Consider the following 20757-nt stretch of genomic DNA (forward strand, 5'->3'; position numbering starts at 1 on the left):
GGCACAAAACCTACAGCAAGGGACGTCGTGGTCTGGGCCTAAACAGGTGACGTAGTAAGAATGAAAATCTCTGTGAGGTATTTGCTTTCCACAGGAAGACAATTTTTAACTTTTTCTAACATCGGTTAGAGCAAGAAAAAAGGATCCCCAACGGGGTACTTAGCTTTAGAAGACTTCAGGATTACAAACTTGAAGACGAAAATTTCAGGTAGTGGCCGACCGGCACTTGCGAACTGCTTCTGCTTCGGGCTTCTCCTTGGCAAGAAAGACTGATGTAATGGCATCGGCTGCCTGTTTTATACCCCTGACGACCTGACGTCATGGAAGAAACGACAGCATCTGATGCAGAAATCCTAAGACTCTGGTATTTGGGCTGACTGAGGGCTACCTGCAGGCAGTGATGACTGCAAAAGTGAAACATGAAGAACATCTGAGTGCATTATGGCCATCCAGAATTTGGTCTGCTTGATGAAGCAGTTTTTTGCTGAAATCCAGAACTGGTCTGAGGTCCTTGTTTTTCTTTGTCACTAAATAGATTCTGGAAAAGACCCTGGATCCTCACAGGTCTGATGGGACCTCTTGGATGACTCAGTTGGTCAGCAGTTTCAGGATTTCGAATGCTGCAAACCTTCTCTGACAGAGTGGCACATCTGGAAGAGATTTTGGGAATCCTTTTGAGTAAATACTAAGGGTAGATAAAAAAAAACAGCCCCCCCCCCCAAAAAAAAAAAAACAAACCTACAGCTATCCAAAAAATGATACAGTCAGTGGAGCATGGAAGACCACAGATCCACTCTTGATGGCAGCAAACAAGCTCTGAGGACATAGTATGACAGCAGGGTATTGTGGGTAGAGGAGGCAGAACTCTTGGAATGAAGATTTTGAGATGGCTGGTATCAGATCAGATAACCCACAGGTTGAAACCAGAGACAAAAATGAGTAAAAAAAAAAGGGTATTTTAAAAATGTGAAACTTGGTATAGCCTTCACTGGAACTATGCAAAGTCAGTCTGCACATTTAAACTCTCAGTCAATGATAAATTAGTAGAGCAATAACTGAATCAAATTAGCACCTTAGTCTGACATTGTGTAAGAGTGTACATGGAACTTCAGTATTTAACAAAATTAAATAGTAACTTCATCCATCTGGACTGCTGTATTAGATAGTTCAATATGTAGCTATTTCATAACAAGTCTGAAAAAGACAATGATAAAAGTATAATATTACAGGAGGTACAGTAATGCAGCAGTTAGTGTTATTGCTCACAGCAAAAGGTTCTCCGGTTCAGTTCTGGGGTGCCTTCTGTTTGGAGCCAGCATGTCTTTCCTGTGTTTATGTGGGTTTTCTCTGGGTGCTCTTATTTCCACCCACATTTCAAAGACATGCAGTAGCTGGAGAGGACCCTCTAAATTGGCTGTAGGTTTAAGTGTGAGATATGGAAAAACAACTAGGTCAGTTTTAGGAACCCAGCAGTGTGAACATTTGTCTCCAAATGATGGTCATTGTTGATGTGACATTCTAGCCCCATGTGCAAAATTGGGAAAAGGGGTTATGGGTGGCTAAAAGTGCAATACTACCCCCTCTTCAGGCATACTAAAATAATGCAATAATTTACGAGTGCTGCATTAAATTAACAGACTAATAAGGCAACCTAAACTCCCATATCCCTATTTTATGACATCTAAGACAATACAATGTAGGAAGCAGCTGCACTGGCTGTAAAAGAAAGCATGTTAGTAAGGCAGCTCGAGCAGTCAATATGAAGTCAGTATGCAGGTATAACAAATTTATAAATAATACTAACCATTTAGTCTGATTTTTTACTTCCTACTCTGTTTTTACACTTTTAAATGCTGTAATGTTATAAATTTAAATTGTCTGCGAGTCTAATGAAAAACAGAAGTGCACGTATTTCTCTTGATAGGAATTTTTTATCTACTACAATGCTAAAATTATTTCAATTATGACAATTAGAAAAATGCATGCACTGTAGGTGCGCTACCACAGGAAGGAAGGAGACTGCTCAGAGATGATACAGTACTTTGTCAGGGCTTGCTTCTTTGGATTCAAAAGATGATCGGTCTGAATTTCTACCTGAAGAAATATACTACTGTGTCGCTTTTCTGGAATGTGTTTTAAGAGAACATATTTATAAAAAAACTGCAACAGTGAGCTACCCCATTCACTACTTATTAACAGCATTTCCTGAAACATACACAAAGCAGTACGGCGCACGCACGGACGGACACACACACACACACACACACACACACACACACACACACACACACACACACACACACACACACACACACACACACACAATTATTCCTAGACAATTATCAGTGTTTCAGCCTGATGAACTTCTTCTAGCAGGAATTTATGCATAGCCACATGTGATGTTCATAAAGTCCTACCAGGTTTTCACAGCTACACACAAACATAGCTTTGAGGTTAACAGCGATCAGAAATGTCTTCCTTTGCATGTCTTGCTGGTGAGATTGTATCACTGAGACTTACGGTAATGCTTCAAGTCATGCCTCTCCCCAGGCTGTATAGATAGTGCTGGTACAAGGGCAACTGTATGCAAATGGTACAAAAGAACTCGTGGGAGTGACTCTGGCAGCTACCTGCAAAAATAGGCCAAACTGTACAGCAAGAAAGGTCAATCCAAATAATAGACCTGCTCAGAAGAATTTATGTTTAATCTGTTTGTTCACATATCGGATTACTGTTTATGCTGTCTGTGACAATCTAAAGAATATCTAGTTTTAAGGTTCACAGGTGAGTACTAGGCTAATGGCCCTAGAGCCAACACAAGCCTAGCCCAAGAATATTCCCAGTCGTCCTCTTGCAGAACGTTAGTTCCTTGTGCCCCTATCGAGCAAGGATGTTGAATTGATCCCCGGGGTGAATTTCCTGTTACCCATCCACTCTTCAAGATTTTTCTTGAAGAGAGCTAGTGAAGTGCTCTGCTTGACATGAATGGGGAATTTATTCAAGAGTATGGGAAGACTCTAGGTTAGGAACCTGTCCCTCCAGCAGGTTGTGTTTATTGTGGTGATGAGGTTGAGGTCTTTGGAGCATGTGGTGCAGGGGGATTGAGACTTTTTCAGATGAAGCATGTCTAGCAACACTGGGACAGACGTGGCTTTGTATGGCAAGCAGAGATCGCCTCTAAGTAAGCGATATGAGACGGAGTATAGCTGGAGGATTTTGAGTCTGTCTGTATAGGGCATGTGTTTGAGTCCTAGGATTTTTGTGGCCTCTCCAGTTGTTGCAGGTGTCTAGTAAGGTACATGCAAAATGGGGCATTGTACTCTATAATGGGTCTAATGAGGTATGAGTAGAGAGGGATTATGACTTCTTTCTTCCTGGATAAGAAACCTTTTGTAATGAGGTGTGCCACATAGAAGGATTTTCTAACTACAGTGGCAACATGGTTGTCGAAGGAGAGGTTGCTAGATCTCTTATCACACTTCGGGAGTTGAGAGGGCTACCGTCGATGTGGTAGTTCGTGGGTACCATGTTTTTCCAGAAGGGGATGATGATGCACTTTTTTGTATTGAGCTTAAGACCGTGGTTCTGGCACCAGTTGTCGGTGTCTGTGAGGCCTTTTGTAGGATGTCAACATCAGCTTGAGAATCAACAACAACTCAGAGCTTGCTGTCATCTGCAAATCTGGTCAACCAGAGTCCATTGGTGTTGGCCTGAACTTCAGAGAAGTATATACCAAACACGAGAGGACCCAGGATAGATCCCTGTGGGACTCCACTTGTGACTGCCTGGTAGTCGGATTTGGAGTCTGCTGCTTTCACCGTGTGGGTTCTGTCCATGAGCCAGTTGGCAACCCATCTTATGTTGTAGGGGTTAATGCCTAAGTTAGTGAGTCTGTCAATGATCCCTGAGTGGGGGATGGTGTTGAAAGGCTTGGCCAGATCGAGGTAGGCTGTATGGACTATCTTGCCTTCATCGACCACTCTCGTGACAGATTCGAAGAAGTATTTTAGGTTGAGGCGACATGATCTGCCCTTCACAAACCCAAACTGTGAGAGGTCCAGGGTTTGAAGGTCCCCAATATCCCTATTTATGAGGTCCATAATGATGTGCTCCATGGCCTTACAGATCAGGCTCGTCAGGCTGATGGGGCGGTAGTTTCCTGGGTCAGTAGTTGCTCTCTCTTTGTGGAGTGGAATGACTGTACTGGTGCACCGTCCGGTGGGAAGAAAGACTGAAGTGAGACTGTGGTTGAACAGGGCACTCAGGTGTGGTGCCAGTTCCCTTTGTAATTTGTGTAGAACACAGCCAGGTACATTATCAGGTCCCATGGAAGCTGTATTTTTGGCTTTGGATAGTGCGGCTTCTACCTGAGCAGCCGTGATATTAGGGATTTGGCATTCCTCCGGTATTGAGATGGGCTCTTTAGGGGGGTAAAGTTTGCACTAAACCTGTCGGGCAAGATGGTGGCAATATCTGTTAGTTCAGTATAAGTGGTGCCGTTGTGTAGTAGTTCACAGCACCTCTGTGTACTGCTATGCAGACTCGTGACACAACTGAAGAATGCCTTGTGGTTATCTTTAGCATCTGCTGCAATTTTGTTTTCATAACTAGCTTTGGAGGATATGACGAGGGATCTCATTTTTTTGCTAAGACTTACAAGGGAATTTTTCCAGTCTTGGGACTTTGCCCTTTTATGCAACAGTTTTTTTCCTTCTGTTGTAGAGTTTGTTAATGGCAGGAGACCACCAGATTGGCTTCCTTTTTTGGAGGACAGGATCTTGGTTTTGTTTGGTATGGCCTGATCCATGCACTTGTGTAAATGCTCATACAGCGCCTTGGTGCATGATTTAGCGGCCATACATCCATTTGCATGGATGACGTGAAGTTTGACACTTGTCTTTAGATGCTCAAAATTGGCTTTGGAGAAGTTTTTCACTGTGGTTTCCTTCATGGAGGGTGAGGGTGGGATTGGGATATCTACTGTGATTAACTTGTGGTTAAGATCTAACCAGGGAGGAGTTGATTACTGGTGTAGAGCAGGGGTCCCCCATGTTTGTAATGACCAGGTCAAGAATGTTTCTACCTCTGGTAGGGGTGAGAATGAGTTGGTCCAGGGCATTGGAATTAATGAATTCCAGAAATTGTTGGGCAAATGAGTTGGAACAGGAGTAATTTTCCCAGCTAATGAAGGGGCAGTTAAAGTCTCCCAGTATAAGGGTATTGGGTTGAACCTTGATGCTTTCCAGAGTGTTCAGGAATGCAGAGTGGGAGTCTTGGGACATTGTGGGGGATCTATAGCAGGCTACAACCTGGATTGCAGTTTTATCCAGTGTTAGTAGTACCTGCAGTATCTCTGATGCATTATGTTGGGCAACCAGCCTGGAGGTGTGCATATCCTTTATGAAGATGGATACACCACCGCCTTTGGGGCTTTGGACCACACCTCCTTTAGGGTTTCGGACAAGGTTTAGGATCCAAAAGGTGTGATATGCAATGTTGCCTGGTAGCACTGGGGTGCTCTCTGGAGCCTTGAACCAGAGCCCTGTTACTGCACAGAGGTCGATGTTATCCAGTGACTCGAGCGAGTGCATTTTGAGATTTAGGCTTCTAGCGTTGAGTAGCATAACCCTCAGGTTGCATTTGCTTGCAGTTGTTATGGTGGTAAATTTGTCTTCAGGGCATTGCCTAAAAAAGGCACTATAAGGGTGGCAAGAGCCTTTGCCAGTATCCAGAATCTTAGGGGTGACAAATGCAGACCATCTCTGGCAAAGTACCGAGGTCTGTCGATCATGTCATTCCAGGCAGACAGATACTGGATCCCCTTTGAATGACACCAGAAACTTCGCAAAATGCTGAAGTCAATCATTTTCTGCTTGTACTGTGGTATTAGTCTAGGTGACGGTAGTGTGCGACTCAGGGCTAGAATCATACCTGCCTGGGCTACGAGATCTGAGACCTCTTCCATGTCTCTTTTCATGAAGTCCAGGGAGGTACGTCTTAGGTCGTTCACACCAACATGGACAATGACAGAGTCATATTTGTACTTGTTGTGGAGAGACCCAAGTGCATGCGTAATGTGGTGAATCCTGGCACCCGACAGGCAGCTGACCGTAACTTTCTCCTTATTTAACCTAGTGAGTGGGAAGTCAGTGTGCTTTCCTACTGAGTCACCTCTAACTAGTGTACTGGGTAAGCTGTTTTGCCGTAGGAGCTTAGGCTGAGTGGGACTCTATTTATGTGGGCTATTTGTCTTGCGGGTTGCATTTGGGTGAGATGGTCACTTGTGTTTTTGCCTCGGAGGTCTTTGTTGTTTGGGCAAATTTTTACTGATGCAAAAGTGGGTGTGTGTTTTGTGTTACTATGTGAGAGGTGTGGTGGTGTGTGATCCAGGGATATAGGTGTTCTATGAGATGTGATGTATGTGTTAACCTTCTCCTCTTGACTGGCTAGCCCAGTCTTGGTTTGAGAGAGCGTGGCTTCTAGTTTGGCTTTGTACGTTCATCTCTCACAAGTGGATGTGTCTGGAGGTAGGAGGAGAGGGTTGTCTGTGTACATGAGGCAACTGCTACATTGGCTCAGGATGCCCAGGTTCACCACATTAATAGGAGAAAGCATAGGGAACTGACCTTTAGACATGCCTGGATAGGTGCTTAGTTATTTAAGTACTGGAGCAGTTTTGCTTCTTTTTAAATACTGAAGCTGATTTTCTTAGTGCTACTAGTAGTTGGTATACCTACAATGACAGCTGCAAGAGGTTCTGAGCAAATGTTGGGTTTAGAGGTCCGATTTCAGTGCTCAGAGATGAAAAGTAGCAAGATCTAAGGGAAAATTTGAAGAAGCAGACTTTAAGGCACCGGTAATAGTTTACCCTAGCTTAGCGGTGCTGCGGATGTGCAAACCCACACAAACACGAGTTTTTAAGTTAGGAAGTTGAAAGGAATAGAAGCATCCCAAAACTGCCAATAAAATACAATTCCTGAGCTGGAAACCACTCCTCTAGCGACAGATAGGCTGCTCAGAGCTTACTACTCCCACTGATAAGCAGAAAGACTTCCTTCTACCTCTACAAGGTCTGGACAACTCAGAATACAAAATCAGTCCTGAAATCAGCAAATCTGAGATCCGGACTATTCTAGTTTGAGAAAAGGCAGGAAACGAGCAAATAGATAGGATTTTTTTTTGTTTGTTTTTTGTTACAGAAACAGAAATGCAGTAGTAAAATTCACTTATAAGGCTCTGAAAGGCTAGCACACTTGAGTGTGTAGCCAACAGTAAATGCAGTTGAAAAAAACGATTGAAAAAAGTGCTGTAGGCAAAATCAGCAGAGAACAGTTAAATTAAATACCAAAGCTTGTAAAACGGCTGTAATAAAGTGCGGCAAGCAAAATCAAGTTAAAGAAAGCAAAGACAAGTACTTATAATCAAGCAAAGTCTCTCTCTCTCTTTTTCTGCTGCTGTAGAACTCTGCAGGATGCCCAAACAGGATCCGCTGAGGTAAAATAAGCCAAAACCATCGTAAACACGGGTTTTTTTAAGTCAGAAAGTTGAAAGGGATAGAAGCAGCCCAAAACGGCCAATAAAATACAATTCCTGAGCTGGAAACCACTCCTCTAGCAATAGATAGGCTGCTCAGAGCTTACCACACCCACTGATCAGCAGAAAGACTTCCTGCTATCTCTGCAAGGTCTGGACAACTCAGAACACAAAATACAGTCCTGAAATCAGCAAATCTGAGATCTGAACTACTCTAGTTTGAGAAAAAGGTGGGAAATGAGCAAGTAGATAGAATTTTTTTTTTCTTTAAGGATGAGGTGAAGGCTATCAAAGCCAAATGGAACAACAATATGGCTGAGATTTGTCTTGTTCTATTAGGATGGACACCATAGGTTATTTCCAGGTCCTGCTGGTGAGATTTACAATTCAGAGAGTCTCTGGTGATTTTCTGGTCTGAAATTTGAGGAACAAATGGTAGCTTTGCTTTACAAGTGAGGCTAGCCGGCTTTAGGCACCAGCAAACCCTGCGGTCGCTGGGGGCCCCCAACCACAGCAAGTTATTTTATCTTGATATTTTGTAATATGTCTGTCAAACCAACAAAAGCTAATACAACAATCTTGTATACTTAATAAACCAGCTGGGTAATAACTCTTAAGTCTCCTATAAAATTCAAATATATTTCTGGTTAGATTAACAGTGTTTTATCAAGTAACAGGCTTCACAATTCCATTACATATTTCACCACTAACATAGTGTCCTTAGTTAAACCCTACTGGTGGACACTCTTTCCACTAAAATTAACAACATAGTCATCTTTAGGGACCCACAATACATGTGGCTGCAGGGGCCCCTTAATTATCCTTGGCTGTGTGGGGCCCACAAAAGCTGTTGCTGGTTGGGGAAAAATGAAGAGGAAAAATGTATTAATTTCCTTACTATGCCCTTTAACCTGAACAGGGCTGTGATATGATAGTAATAGGATAAAGCTAATGATGAACATGAGCAAGGCAAAAACTAGAGAGATCGATTGCTCAGAGCGACTGGCCTCAGTGCAAACCTTGGATTTTAAGAAGAGCTAATGCTTCCAATTTTCAGGGATGATTTTATCTTCCTGGAAGTTTTATAAATACTGGCAGAACACCAGATACTATAACTCTCAACTTCTTTGCTGAAGAATTCAGCCAGTGCCATAAATAATAGCAGAATAAAGGCTCAAAATCATAAACCTGTCTTAAATATTCTTCTAATTCACTTAAAAAGTTAATAGAATAACACCTTTTGCATCAACATGCATTTTTTGGGCAATAAGACCTATAAAACTCTGTCTAGATTTATTGATTGCATGTAATCCTGAATGATTTATCAGCGAATCAAACTTTTTATGATGGAGAGAGCAAAATTATGAGCAAAATGTGTGAAATCGGGGACAACAACATGTATGCATTACTCCTCAATGAGGTAAATAAAATGATTTAACCCTGCATCTGTTTGGTAATGCTAAACAGCAGTCACTGATCTGGTGTGGCAGTACCAGTGTTGCACAATGTATTGCTATTGGTAAAATAGTGTTGAAACTGGTGTTATGGCTTGTGCGTGTCTAAAAATATCAATGATTTTTATCTGTGTACACACCAAGTAATGCCAGGACATTTACATTATTATATTGGGTATCAGTAAAAAGTGCAGATAACAAGTAATTTTATTTATTTATTTGACATTTGTTAACTGGGAAAGTCTGACTGGGTCAAAAACCCATTTTCAGTGGAGGCCCAGGGAGAAAAGCTCCACAATAGCAAAACATCAAGAATATGCAGAGCAATACATTTAATTTTCAAAGGTGTGGCATAAAACATATCACCGAATATTTAGACACTTAGAGCTTGTAGAAGTTTGGTGGCCCCCACTCCCCAGACTGTATAAATGGTATCAAGGAGCTCCCTTAATCATCCTTGACTGTGTGGGGGGCCCCACAAAAGCTGTTGTTGGTTGGAGAAAAAATGTATTAAATGTCCTGACTATACTCTTTAACCAGGGCTATGATATGATCCTGTTAAGATAAAGCTGATAATTACCTCTGCTCTCCTATTCTAAAACCAGCCCTGCTCAGATGTGTGTGTTTACAGAAAGCTGCTGTAGGTTATATGGGGGGGGGGGGTCGTATGGTTATTGGTTCTTTAATTTTCAGCACAGTCAAACTTTACAAGTGCACACAGGTGGTCATTTTAGCTTGTTTTGGGTTGAAGACAGTATAGTCATTGCTTCTTTTACTTTTCTTGCAGACAGAGGTGTACAAATGTTATTACAGCTTGTGTAGGGCACTATACTGTGTCGGACTAACAAAGTAGAATACATTACTGTAATCATTATTATTTTTTCACTTTCCTCACAATTACCTTAATCATAATTTCTGTTCAAGCCATCATTGGTGAAAAAAATTGTGTAAAAAGAAAAAAAACAAACTTTTAACTTGATTTCAGACCATACAGAAAGTTATTGAAAAAGCTGAAGAGTAAAGCAAAATGAGAGAAAAGGAAGAAAAAAAGTAAAGTGCATGGTGTGAGGACCCCAAGATGACAGGAAACAGGGGAGGACTAGAGGGTGTCTGTGTGTGCGTGGGGGGGGGGGGGTGAGGGGGCTGAAATAGTAGGCCTACGGCTCCATTTCACCTAAGTCTAGACCTGTACATAGAGTTGTTGTAACGTATCACTGCTGCAAGTAAATGCCAGCCACTGTAAATCTCCCTTTGTGAGATGGGCCAATATAATGTGGTACACAGGCCTGTTATAATGTAACAGTATTGTTGCTACAGGTCAGTCTCTGCATACTACACTTAAAAGTTTGCAGTATGAACTAAAGGGTTGCTTAGAAGGGGTGGCAGTGACAGGGTGATACTTGGACAGGAAGTGGCTAGGGGGCCCCCAAATTAAGATTTGCTGAGGCCCCCAAGATGCTAACACTGGCACTGAGTGGGGGAAATAACCAGACTCTGAAAGTGCTGCAGACTTTGTTGAAATGCACAGGGTAATTTCTGAGAGATGTGTAAATGGCGGGTATGAACTCCACAAACATCTGTGTTGAGCAAATAATAGTGACAGACATTTGGTGAATGCTAAGAGTATAGCAGAAAGGCCACGTGGCCATTGGAGTTGATGCTGATTTTGAAAAACTGACAGTAAGACACAAACACAGATACACAGGTACGTTTCCTGCAAGCACAAAGCCACCATCAATGTATGCTGCATCAAGCAAAATAGTGTCTACATTGTCAACATCCTGAATGTTTTTGTCTTGTTACACTAATCCAGATTAGTGTGCTCTAAAATGAACATTCAAGGGTCATCATTTTTAACAGCGCAATGGTTGTACTGCATGACTGTCTAGTAGCTGTTGAAATTTAGACAAAGACAACTGGATCTGAACTCTCAAAGAAAATGGATTGACATTGCAATTGAAGATGCACAAAATGTTATGATAATAAGCTGTAGGCACTATTATTCTGACATAACTGTCTGTACTATCTGAAACCAGTAAGTTGAAAAACAGATAAATCTTCATAAAGGATAATCTTGACAGACAAGATGAAAATAAATTACAGGGAAGGGTGAAGAAATTATGGGAAGGTCATTAGTTATTATTATCGGATCTATCTTGCTGGTGGGATATACATGTTGCAGTAGGTCAGATATCCAGGCCTACTGTATTTTCTGGTACTGCCCCTTCTGCATGTACTGCTATTGTCCGGTGTGTTTTAAAGTGAAAAAAGCCCAATATCTGGCAGGTAGTCACTTCTAAGTGTTAAAGCATTAGTGAAAGGAATATCTTATTTTTTAGTCTTACCTTTCTTTTTTAATTCACTTAATTACTTTTAGGCAGGGGGGGCCACATAAGAAACTTTTATTTAAAAGGCATCCAAATGTTGAACCTTAACCTCTTTAGGAAAGGGCTGTGTTCTAAGCCAAGCATGTGTTCTTAAAAACAATACCAGAAGCAGCATCACCAAAGTCATGTGTGCCACAAAATGAAACTATTTTAACCATTTCTGTCACCTTATAAATATTTTTCCTTGACAAACACCAACAATATATTGAGTCAAGTCATCAGTCTGTTTCAAAAATTCTTCCCTGGTACTGCATCATATGGATTTGGTAATTTATATTTAAATTTATCAAATGTATTCTTTTCTGCAACTTGATAAGAGTAATTAAAGTGCATGCTTTAAATAAATAATGGAAGGAACTACCAAAGGTTTAGGCATGTCAAGCTTCAGCTGCTAAGCAATTTTTTTTATAAACTTCACATAACTATTTACTAGCCTGTCTGAAGTGATCTTTCATCACAGTCAAATCAGTTTCTCACCTAAGGAGACATCTACAGAAGAGGTGGTATCTTTCTTCACAGTGTCAATACACAAACTATGAAGAATTTTGTCTTTATCAGCCAGGGACTTGTTCTCATTCTTTGAACTAAGAATGAGGGGAAGACAGCCTGTCTTTTTCCTACCTTTCTACAGTCCCCGAGGCTGAAGGCTTGAAGGAATTGTTGAGAGAAAAACAGGTCTTTCAATATAATGTAACGCATTCTTGGACAAATTCTGAATACTCCACTGTAACCACATGAGTAGCACTGTGCACTTAAAGGACCAAAGTCACCAGACATTCTAACACTGAGTGCCCAAGTAGTGGATGGTCACTCTTCATGAATTGCTGTTGGTTGGTTGGCACATGGGTGTGTGTCTGCCCTACTACAACACCTAGGAATTAACCAGTAAAGGCATGGCAGAAGCATGGAAAGTCTTTACAGATGAAAGTGGAGTAGATCAAGAATCAAATCCAGCACTAGTTTACTTGGGAGCAACACCCTGGGGGCGAGAACATTATTTCAGTTTGGAAGGTTTTAGCTTTGGGTGCCATTTTCAAAACCATCAAATAAATCAAAGCAGCCTGTCCATGCTTTTCCTTTCTCTGAATTCCACACCGAGGCTCTGCAATGGCAGAAAGGACAGAAGAATGGCATCAGGCCTTAACAAGGGGGCTGAGGAAACAAGTCAGATCACTAGCAGGTGAAAAAATAGCAGTTTCTCTCAGTAAAACAGCCCTATGATCAAGTATTACTCATTCCTGTCCCTGTAATGCACCAAACGTAGGCAACATAGAGTGTAATACTTTTTTTTAACTCGAGAGGAAGTCAAGACTCCCTGTGCTGGTGCTTCTTGTAAGCTTTCACTTTAAATAAATAGCAAGTTGGAAGCACAGCGTTATACCTAACAGAAAGATATACAGAAACAGAAAAAGGCTGTAAAAGGACTATATAGTGTTAGTGCTCTGAGTTATGTTTTAAATTTACCATAATTACCTCAAACTTTTTTTTTAATCAACATCTCTCTCTCTCTTTCTTAAAAAGAAAAGACATGGGAATCTAGCAAATTAAGAATCGCTTTTTGGGAAATGTTACTCTAGTGATGTCATTAATAATAGCACAAAACCACACACAGTGACGCAGTCTACAGTTAACAAGAGAAATGCAAAATGTACAAATGTCCTTAGTACCACCACATGGTGAGGCCTAAATCCAATAAGTAGTGAAGTACAGAATGGCAACCATTCATTTTATGTGCCAAAAACAAACAAAAAAGCAGAGTGACTGGTGCACTTTCTTTTACAGAAGAGTTCCCCATAAAGTTCAAGGTTTGATACTGCAACCATGCCTTACGGATATTAGACTGCAGAAAACAGATCATGTTGCAAGAATAAAGTCTATATTTGGTTATTTCTCATTCATATTTTGAATTTTTGCAATACTAGTTGTTATACGTGCCTGAACTGAAGTACCTCTGTTCAAGTAAAGCCATTAAATTCTGCCCATGGAAAGTTGACAGAAAGGTGAAAACACTGGATTAAGAACGCTTTTAGAAATAAAAGTAGGTTAGACCTCTGAGACACCAAGTACTTGTGAAAGCCCAAGGAGAGTTCTCTACAGATAAATCAGAATTTCAGACACTCTATAAGCAGATAAGAGGGTCATCAAGAAAAGAGACTTCCAACAGGCAAATTTCAGATGGCTAAACTAGGTAGTTAAAATGGAGGACACGCTCATCTGACAGGTTCAAGTCCAAAGGCGTGGATATTTTAAGGGTTGCTTAATCAGATGAAGCTGTCCTGTCCTCTAAAAGGATGTGATGTAAAGGGAGATCAAAACATGCACTGTAACTATGAAATAATGGTTTCTAAAAAAAAAAAACAAAACAAAATGTAACAGACTACACTGGAAGATACAGGACTAAATAAGTTACATGGAGACTGGTGACCTTCTCATAAAAAAAAAAAAAAAAAAAAAAAAAAAAAAGAATCTCAGCTGGATTTTACCCTCTAATACAGGCATTTTCCACACAAGTTAAAAAAAAAAAAGATGATTTTACATCCATCAAATATAGCCCAAGGCTGGTAAACCACTAAATGTCATAAAAATTACTTGCTTAACTATTACAATTAAATATTATAACTTGGTCTTACTTAGCAGACACACATTACATTTAAGAGTCAACAAACATTGTGGTTACACAATTGCACAAAACCCCACATTTTTCTGCTTTCTATTACAGTAAATACTACCATGTGCTAATGTTCATTTCACAGCAGCAGTGTTCTACTCAACAGACTTTCCCATTTGTTAATCAGATCTACTACAAGTCAAGGCACAACAGTCAACTGTAATCTCATCAGTTATAAAAGATTAAAAACTAAAACAATGAGCCTTCCCCATCAAAATAACAAAAACATTTTTGTGCCAATGAATAAGCCACCTTCACTCCAGTATGCCTATGACATTACCTAATACAACCCCTTTATTTAAATATAGTAACTCTCTGGTCGCAAACCTCTGGGAAAATAGAAAAACCCTGCAGAGTTGAAAACAGTTCCCACACAAATTGCAATCTTACACAGTGAAAACATGAAAAACAAACTTGGTGACTAAATTGGAGAAAAAGACAAATTTTCAATGAAAAGATGGATCTTCCTTGCCCATCGGCTTGTAAACCAAACAAACAGCATGTCACACTTTTCTATTAAAACAAACTCTTGTGTCACACTATGTTATGCTCTCCACTGCTAATGGAAACTGACAAGCGTATGATCACAGCATACAAAATGAAAAGAAATTTCTCAACCACCATGTGTGACACTACGGTCCAAAATTATCCAGTAACTTGTCGATATCTTTTATTATTATTGCTGAAGGGATGGTTTAATTCTCCCCTCACCCACTTTAAAGATTAAGGACCAACATACATGTCCAGGAGGTGTAGGCTGTGGATGCTTTGGGTCACTGCGACCTCGACATGCACGTATGACAGTTTTGTGACGATGCAGATGTATTTCTGCTTCTAACTGGTTCCATAATTTGTCATGGGCTGGTCCTTTCATATCCCGTCCTAACAACTGGATCTGTTGAACCCTTCAGGAAAAAAGAAAAAAAATATATAAATTTTTGCATAAAATGCACAATCATTTCCAATACATATTTAAAAATAATGTTACTCAGGAAGACTTTTGTAAAGTTTATGGCTCATATCTAATAGGCAAATTTTACTACATACAAGCACACATGTACCATTTTACTAAACTCTCTCTACTGCCATTTGTTTTGTGAATCTACCCAAGTTAATTTTCAAGTACACTCTAGGGAAGTCATTTTTTTCAGTATTCTAGAAAAGAAAAAGAAAGCTTGACTGAGATGGACATTATTTTCTGGAATCCCAAGTTCATGGTAGTCTTACAAATGAAATGCAATCTGTAGCTGGGACACCTTTCAACTGCGCAGAATTTCACAGAATGTCCATATTTTTGCTTCAGATTTTTTGTCTGCTCCTTCTAAAATTTGTGGGGATTTTTTTTGACAAATTATTGAGAAATGAAGTCACTAAATAATGACAGACATTTCAGCTTTAGACTTAATTTCCTTCAGAACATGCTTGTTAATGCAAAAGCCGTTATTCTAGCAACTTTGTAAGTTTATATAAATACTTAACTTCTGTCCATAACGTTGAGCCTTTGTCCCCCCATTATTTTGGCTCTGTCCAGAATTCATGTGCTAAGAAGTCGAGATGTATGCCGGTAACATACAGCAACTTCTCAAACTAGTTACCGCTGTGGCTGTAACAGAACGTATGCTATTAAAATACAGTATGCTGTAAGTCAGCTTGTGCCATGCTGACGTGAACATGAAACAAAAAGATGACATTTCTATAGGCCCTGTTCAGTGGCCACAGTAAATCAGTTTCTTTATTATCACCCAATTTAAAAGATAAAAATATTCTGACTGTATCGCAACAGACTGACAAAAATAATGCTGGTGAAGTTAATGGACACATCATGTCTAGAACAGCCTTAATCATTATTGGAAATATTGAAACAACTGCAAGTTGTATGCAGGATTCAATGTACCCAATGGTAAGCTAGCAATGCCAAGGCAATGGTGAAACAAAAATCAGTGTTCTTGACATGAAAGCTGCAGTAAATATATTTATTTTATTTTTTATGTCATTTACCCTTTGTTGACCAGGTTAGCTCTGCAGAGGAGACCAAAAGTGGCACTTGTAAGATAATTTAGCCAGGGTCCTGAGGAAATTCTCTTAATCTTTTCCCTGTGAGCAGGGCTAATGGGCTGCTGCAGGAAGACAGGAAAGATGGAGGAGAGAGAGCTGTTGGAGGACACGCAGAGTAAGGAGACAGAAAAGTCTGAAAATGGAAATTCTGTAAATGTTGATTAACTCTTGGATGATACAAATATTGTGGAGGTAGGTTTGCACAGCTTGAAATTACTGCTTTTTTAAGATATCTGAAGTTCTCCAAGTGCAACCAACACTAGGTAAGACTACAATCCAAATTGTAGCTTGCTACAGATCCCCCATCATGCCCCAAGATTCTCACTACACCTTTCTAAACATACTGGAAAATATTAAGATACAACCAAACACCCTAATACTGGGTGATTTCAACTACCCTGCCATTAATTGGGAAAACTACTCAGGTACCAACTCCTTTTCCCAATGGTCCCTGGAATTCATAAATTTCAATGCCCTGGATCAACTAATCCATTGTCCCACCGGGGGCTCCAATATTCTAGATCTGGTCATTACCAACATGGGAGATAGATACTCCAAACCAGTGGTCACCCCCTCACTGGTCAGGTCTGACCATAAGCAAATCACCTTTGACATCCACATCCCACCCACACCTCCCAGTAAGGAAACCTCCTTAAAAAACTTCTCTAAAGCCAACTTCATGCTACTGAGGTCAGAAGTGACAAACTTCACAACACCCACGCAGATGGGATCTGGAAGTTTGACTGCAGAATCCTACACTAAGGCACTGTACGAGCACATCCACTCGTGTATGAATCGTGGCATCCCAAATAGAACCAAGATGCTCTTCTCCAAAAAAGGAAGCCAATCTGGTGGTTCCCTGCTATAAACAAACTATACAACAGAAGGAAGAAACTGTTGTAGAAAAGAGGAAAATCCCAGGATGCAAAAAACTCCCTCACCAGCCTCAGTAAGAATCTGAGATCCCTCATAAAATCCTCAAAAGCTAGTTACGAAAATAAAATTGCCAAAGATTCCAAAGACAACCACAAGGCATTCTATAGTTATGTCAAAAATCTAAATGGCAATGCTCAGATCTGCTCTGAGCTACAACAGAATGGCATTAAATATACTGATCCCGAGGATATTGCCAATATCCTGGCAGATCGATTTAGTGCCAACTTCATCCCCCTCTCACCCCCTAAAGGGCCCATCTCAATACCAAAAGATTGCCAAATTCCGAGAATCACGACCACACAGGTAAAAACCACACTCTCCAAAACTAAGAATACAGCATCCATGGGACCAGATGACATCACAGGCTGTGTACTAAATGAAGTACAAAATGAACTGGCACCTCACCTAAGTTTCATGTTTAATCATAGCCTCACCTCAGGCTTCGTGCCCACTGAGTGTCGCACAGCTACAGTTATCCTGCTCCACAAGGGAGGATATGCCTTGGATCCCGGGAACTACCGTCCCATTAGTCTCACAAGCCTGATCTGCAAGGGTATGGAACGCATTATCATGGAACTTATAAACAAAGACACTGGCAACCTTCAAACACTGGACCCCACCCAGTTTGGGTTTGTGAAGGGCCGTTCTTGTCTCCTGAATCTGATTGACTTCTTCGAATCAGTCTCCAGAGCTGTGGACGAGGGTAAGGCGGTCCACACAGCCTATCTGAACCTCAGCAAGGCCTTCAACACCATCCCTCACTCTGGAATCATAGATAAACTTACTAAGCTGGGCATAAATCCCTACGTCACTCGATGGGTTGCCAACTGGCTTACTGACAGAACCCAAACTGTAAAAGTAGCCGACTCCAAATCCAGCTCCAGACAAGTGGAGTACCTCAGGGTTCACACCTGGGACCACTCTTGTTTGGCATCTACTTCTCTGAAGTACAGGTCAACACTAAGGGACTCTGGCTAACAAAGTTCGCAGATGACTGCAAACTGGGAGCCATTATTGAAAACCTAAATAATGTGGATATTCTACAAAAGGGCCTTACAGAAAGAAACATGGGCTCAAGCTTAATGCCAAGAAATGTATAGTTATCCCCTTTGGAAAAAATCATGTACCCATGAATTAACACATAGGTGGCAGGACACTAAACATCGAAAGTGTGATGAGAGACTTAGGGACACAGGTGGACAGTGGTCTCACTTTCGATAACGACATCGCCACAACAGTCAGGAAATCTTTCTATGTGGCACACCTCATCACTAAGAGCTTTTCATCCAGAAAAAAGGAGGTCATTGTCCCACTGTACTCATCCTTCATTAGACCCATTATAGAGTATAATGCCCCGCTTGGTATGTACACAAGACATCTGCAACAGCTGGAAAGGCCACAGAAATACCTCACTAAAAGAATCACGGGCCTAAAGCAGATGCCATATGCTGACCGTCTAAAAAAACTCCAGCTATACTCTGTGGCATATCGTCTACTCAGAGGTGATCTCTGCTTAACATACAAGGCCATGTCAAACACTGAGCTGTTGGACATGCTCCACTTAAAGAAATCCCAATCCCTCAGAGCCACACGCTCCAGGGATCTAAACATTGTCATCACAATGAAAAAAAACATGCTGGAGGGATAGGTTCCTGACCCAGACACTCCCCATACTCTGGAATAGACTGCCCATGCATGTCAAGCAGAGCACCTCATTGGCCCTCTTCAAAAGGAACCGTGATTACTGGATGGGTGATAGGAAATTCACCCCAGGGATCATGTCAGTCGCCCTGCTAGACAGGGGTCCAGAGAAGTAAATATTGTGGGAAGAAATATCTAGGGAATTGTTATGGCTAGGCTTGCATAGGCCCTAGGACCGATAGCCTAGTACCAACCTATGAACCTATGAAGGTGGTCCAGAGAATGATGCTTTACAGGAAGTGATGAATTGGTTAGAGAGAAAGAGAGAGAGAGAAAGTGAGTGAGTGAGAAATGCTTTCCTGTTGCAAGGACTGTTGCTAGACAGGAACCAGATGCAGAAGTGCTGGTGGATAGCTGGTGGTGTTTTCAAATGAACAAGAGAAAGGGTCCAGGAAGTTGCTACAAGTAGGAGTGAAGGGGGAATGTTGCAAAAAATTATGAACTCAGCAGAAACTGGGAAGTAAATCATGTGAGGTGTCTGTTGCTGCAGACAGAAGGAACAGTATAATATAGCTGAATTTAAGCACAGAAACAATACTACATGTAGTTAGGATTCAGGCCAGAAACAGAGATTCTATTAAAAGGTATGCTGTCTGGGATTCCCTAGTAGTTTTACTTGTTTTTCTTTTTTCTGTAATGGATATATGGGCTCTGATTCATTTAGGGTTGGAGTCATTCAGTAAATTACATTTGAGACTTTTGAACTGGTAAAAAGATTTACGACTTTGACAAAAAAAATCCTTCTATGAGCCATGAATGGGACATATAACCTGAAGGAATACTGCTTGGTTGTTGGTGGTGGTGGGGGGGCTGTAAAGTTCATGACTACAGATTTGATTGAGCAACAGCTAAGGAAGCATTCCAAGCTGAAATGCAAGACTATTTTTGAAACCTAAAAAAAAAAAAAAAAAAAAATGACCGAATACTTTATGGACTAATGCATGGAAGGCTTGTATTAATTTGGATATAGTTACTTGATGGGAAAATGCAGATTTTTTTTTCCAGTATCAGTTTCTTAAATGGACAGAAAGGGATGGTGAAATTTACTAATGACAACCTAAAACAAGTATTTTCTTTCTGATGATCATTTAATACAGATTTGCCCTAAATAAGATATAAGCAGTGGGTCCAATTCAGAATGGTTACCAGAAAGTGTACACCTCTTGGTAACCCTTTCTGATTCAGAGAGAGACTGCCTTCCCACTGTGTTGCAACAGGAAGACATGCAGCAATGTGGTGGGCTGTCTCTGTGGCCATGCTAAATGCTAATGACACACTCCAGGAAGAGGTATATGCTAATCAGCCATATGTTCTCCTCTGGAACTGCCTGCTGTAGGTAATTTTGCAGCCAAGCAATTCAGAGAATTGCTCAGCTGTGTAAGATAACATAGCCATTCCTGACTGCTTGTGTTACTGAGCATGCCCAAAAGTGTATGTTCATCCATCGCGATACAAGTAAGTTTCAGGGTGTTTAGTGGACAGGTAGAGTTGGGTGTGTGTGTGTGTGTGTGTGTGCGTGTGTGTGAGTGAATGTATGTTAGGTACTGCATGTGTATGTGTGTCTGTCTGTCTCTCAGGGAGGTTAAAAAAGGGGGTCAGGGTAGGTAGGTAGGTGTGTGTGTGTACATGTATATACATATATATATATATATATATATATATATACATATATATATATATATATATATATATATATATATATATATATATATGTGTGTGTGTGTATGTATGTATGTATGTATGGGTCCACTATGTAAACCTGCTATACAGTGTGCCTTACATTCACTTATAAATATACTTATAAATAAATATTTAAAAAAAAAAAAAGACAATGTTGGTTGGGGAATAGTAGGCACCAGGGATTGTATAAATGCCACAAACTCACTACAAATATTCAAACCATGCAACCTTCTACCTCTTACAAAGGCCATTTTTCTTCTACACCAACATTAGATACCAGTGATGACTTGGAAAAAATATTTGTTAAAAGGGGAAAAAATTAAAATATAAAGAGGGGGTTCAA

The 20757-nt window shown here is 40.6% G+C and overlaps 1 protein-coding gene across 1 annotated transcript in view; it reads right to left on the minus strand.

Annotated features, from left to right (window-relative positions):
* The window catches only part of GOPC (golgi associated PDZ and coiled-coil motif containing), a gene marked incomplete in the record, with an annotated part of 978680 nt that overhangs the window by 474649 nt on the left and 483274 nt on the right, over nucleotides 1–20757 (minus strand). Inside the window, 1 exon segment of the mRNA XM_044074291.1 lies at nucleotides 14782–14947. Coding sequence (XP_043930226.1) covers nucleotides 14782–14947 — 166 coding nt within the window.

The sequence above is a fragment of the Protopterus annectens genome, chromosome 1.part1 (genome assembly GCF_019279795.1).
Source record: "Protopterus annectens isolate FY-2018-M chromosome 1.part1, PAN1.0, whole genome shotgun sequence".
Classification (NCBI taxonomy): Eukaryota; Metazoa; Chordata; order Ceratodontiformes; family Protopteridae; genus Protopterus; species Protopterus annectens.